Source organism: Cajanus cajan, chromosome 10 (genome assembly GCF_000230855.2).
Source record: "Cajanus cajan strain Asha chromosome 10, NIPB_CcT2T_4, whole genome shotgun sequence".
Taxonomy (NCBI): Eukaryota; Viridiplantae; Streptophyta; class Magnoliopsida; order Fabales; family Fabaceae; genus Cajanus; species Cajanus cajan.
Window position 1 is genome coordinate 38914649 of NC_138526.1, and position 3909 is coordinate 38918557.

Consider the following 3909-nt stretch of genomic DNA (forward strand, 5'->3'; position numbering starts at 1 on the left):
CAGTAAATTCTATTTTTATTTATAGAAAAATAAATTTACTTAAAATAAGTAGAGATATTAAAATATTTAATAATATTTTTCATTTATAGAAAAATAAAGGTATATATTGATTTTTTTTCGTTTAATATTTTTTAATAGAATTTGTAGAGAAATTTATAGTATTTGTATCTATTTGGTTGCTTTATAAAAAGTAAATGTATTTAATATTTCTTCATTTATATTAAAATTTGGCAAAAAGTGATGGTAGAAAACAAAATTTAATTTTTTTAATTAAATTTTGAGGCGTATGAGTGGATGTTGGGCGGATTTACTGTTGAGTGTTTTTACCTTTAAATAAGAAAGTTTGATTTTGTTAGAATTTAGAATAATTTACTATGAGGGTTACGTGCAATGCACCTAGCGAACGCGACGACCGCATCGGAACCAGATAAGGTCGAGGGGTCTGAATGGTTTCTGGTACAGGACACGTGGGGAAGTCCAAGAGGCGAGTAACTAAAGTGGGTCCCACCTCTAGCAGTAAGACAAAGATAACCGTACTTATCTTGCGCCTCCTGTTCCTATAAATAACGTCCCCTGTCTACCGTTTTTTGAGAAAATAGAAGAAAAAAAGAAAACTCAAAATCACCTACTTCTTCTTCCTCATCATCATCATCATCATCACTTCTTGCGCTTCACAATGGGAGTTCCAGAGAGAGACCCTCTTTCTCAACTGAGTTTGCCTCCTGGTTTCCGCTTTTACCCCACCGACGAGGAGCTTCTCGTTCAGTATCTGTGCCGCAAGGTTGCTGGTCACCATTTCTCTCTCCAAATCATTGCTGAAATTGACTTGTACAAGTTCGACCCCTGGGTTCTTCCAAGTAATTCAATTTTCCTTCTCCCTTCTTTTCAAATCTTAATTGGTACTTTGTTCTGGATTAACTAATTAACAAGTAACAATAACATAATCTCAGGCAAGGCGATTTTCGGTGAAAAAGAATGGTACTTTTTCAGCCCTAGAGACAGAAAATACCCAAACGGGTCCCGACCCAACAGAGTAGCCGGGTCCGGGTACTGGAAAGCCACCGGAACCGACAAAATCATCACCACCGAAGGTAGAAAAGTTGGCATAAAAAAAGCTCTTGTTTTCTACGTTGGCAAAGCCCCCAAAGGCACCAAAACCAATTGGATCATGCACGAGTATCGCCTTCTCGACTCTTCCCGAAAAAACAACGGTGGCACCAAGGTGGGTACTGGGTACTGTAGCAATAGCATAGAGTCATATAGACATGTACAATTTCATCAAATTTAATTAAGCGTTATTGTAGCATCATATAAAATTGGTTAATAACAAGGTTTTGTTGATGTCACAGCTTGATGATTGGGTTTTGTGTCGTATATACAAGAAGAATTCAAGCGCGCAGAAGGCAGCTCAAAACGGCGTGGTTTCGAGCAACGAGCACACTCAATACAGCAACGGGTCGTCCTCTTCGTCCTCGTCCCACCTCGACGAGGTTCTGGAATCGTTGCCAGAGATCGACGAGAGTTGTTTCATGGTGCCACGTGTGAACGCGATGCCGCAACATCGGGAGGAGAAGCTGAACCTCGGCGCGGGGGGTTTGATGGATTGGGCCAACCCTGTGCTGAGCTCGGTGGGTGATTTCGTTTCGGGGAACCCAATGGTGCAGGCCCAAACTCAGGGGATGGTGAATTATTCTGGGCCTGGGTGTAATGACCTTTATGTCCCCACGCTCTGCCACGTGGACTCGTCGCTGCCGCAGAAGGTGGAGGAGGAGGTGCAAAGCGGTGTGAGGAACCAACGGCTGGAGAATTCGTGGTTTCTTCAGAATGATTTCGCGCAGGGGTTCACGAACTCCGTGGACACGTGTGGGTTTAAGTACCCGGTTCAGCCCGTGGGCTTCGGCTTCAGGCAATGAAATGAACCGGCTTAATTTTAAGGATAATTAATAATGTTTAGTTAGTTATTAGGGTTTATTTTGTGTAAATAGATGGGATTCTTTGGGCTAACTCGTTGGGTTTTAGATTCCAAAAGGATTTTAGAAAAAAAGTGCAAAATTTTGGTCCTCGTTTTCGGCCACAGATGGAGGTGGAGAAGTTCAATGAATCAATCCACGAGGATGAAGCAATGATGGAACCTTTTCATTTGTTAGGTTGTGTAGTTTTGGTCCACACCACCCTCATGAATCACATTTTGTACTTACAATGAACTAAAAATTGTTTCCAATGGGTTAATTTCGTTTCTATCTTGATATAATGTTTTTAATTAATACCAATTCGAGTGAATAGTGAAACATGGATGAATAATAATATATTATATTCAGATTTTTATGAATATGTATAATATGCACGTGGAAAATGAGTAACCGTGGATGGTGTGATCGTAATTTTGAAAGGTTGGCGCATGGCCATTATGAGAAAAGAAAGTGATAAGGTTCGTACACCAAAGTCTTGTATTTGTGTGCGTAAATAATTAAAGTTCCAAAGTCAGGTGGCCGTTTCGTTTTTTTCTCATCGGTATTTTGACAATTTCTAACAGAGGACAAAGAAAATAGTTTTTAGATTGGGAAAAGTATTCCAGGAAACAAATCCAGACTTATCTTTTTTCATTCCTTTACAATATCACATATTTAATATTCTTTTGCATTAAGGATTATTCTATTCGAGTAAGATAAAATTATTATAGATAATAAAACTTTTACTTTAAAAATATTAATTAAATTGAAATAATTTCTTACAAGTTCATTTACGTGTTTGCTGGAGGTCCATCTATTTGTAATAAATGTTCATGCACGAGTAAGTCGACGTCTTGAGAAATAAACAACGTTTGACTGCGGAATTGTTGAACATTATAGCAGAATGGTGTTGTAATACTACATTAAAAATTTAATGTTAACTGCCGTATGGATGGAGTTTTTTTTTAGCTATACTTTCAGGGAAGGCAATTAAACAACTTCATTTTCTTTTATTTCAAGTAAAAGGGTAAAAGAAAATGAGTTAGTTGTTACTTTTATATTCTTAATATATGTTTTCTTTAGTTTTTAAAAAATATTTATAAAAAATGATTAAAAATGGAGTAAATAATTAATTAAGTAGATAAAGCAATAATTGTTTATATAGAAGTAGAAGTAGAATGCAGAAGATAAAGAAAAAGGAGAAAGTGATGATAATGATTCGCGAGTATGGTTGTTGTCCCATTCCCATTCCCATGGGTTGGAAATGATAAGACAAAAGAGGACACGTAAGCATCTTATCCTGGTGGTATGAAGAAGAGTTATATATATATATGTAATTTATTGAGAGTTGAAAGGGAAAAAAGAGAAAGATAAATCGGTGTTTGGATGTTTTCCTAAAAAGAAATGAATAGATATTTATTTACCGTAGTGAGGTGGAATCTGCATGAGCAAAGGCGAATGTGTGGAAAGATAAGAGCCAAGAGTGAAACGCTGAACCAAAGAGAGAAGATAAGTATGAAGTTGTTATTGTCGTACCAGGTTTCGCCTTTCTTAGCGCCAGCGCTCAGTATGAGTAAACCCTTTTTTTTTTTTTTTTTTTTTTTAACAACTTTCAAATCAATCTTTCAAATTGCTACAAGATGTTTCATCGTACTCATCATTCTTACTCAAAAAGTATATATATATATATATATATATATATATATATATATATATATATATATTATTGAATTTGTTAAAAAAAATTCAAAACTGATAATTAAGAATTAAGTTATTTTTGTAAAATATAATTTTTTTTACTTAATATTATTTTAATATAATTGAGAATCAAATTTGAGAATACATTAAATCGATTTCATATGCGTTCAGATAACTATTTGATATCAATGTTTTTCTTAATTAATAAAATAAATAATTTAAAATAAAAATATTTTTGAATTACTTGCATTTTAATTTATAT

General features: G+C 35.1%; 1 protein-coding gene across 1 annotated transcript; it reads left to right on the forward strand.

Moving 5' to 3' along the window:
• Positions 1-574: 574 nt before the first annotated feature.
• On the forward strand, positions 575-2229 carry RD26 (NAC (No Apical Meristem) domain transcriptional regulator superfamily protein). The gene is made up of 3 exons (XM_020347689.3): positions 575-857; positions 951-1222; positions 1350-2229. The coding sequence occupies exons 1-3, from the start codon at positions 677-679 to the stop codon at positions 1911-1913; spliced, it is 1017 nt and encodes a 338-aa protein (XP_020203278.1). The 5' UTR covers positions 575-676; the 3' UTR covers positions 1914-2229.
• Positions 2230-3909: the final 1680 nt, after the last annotated feature.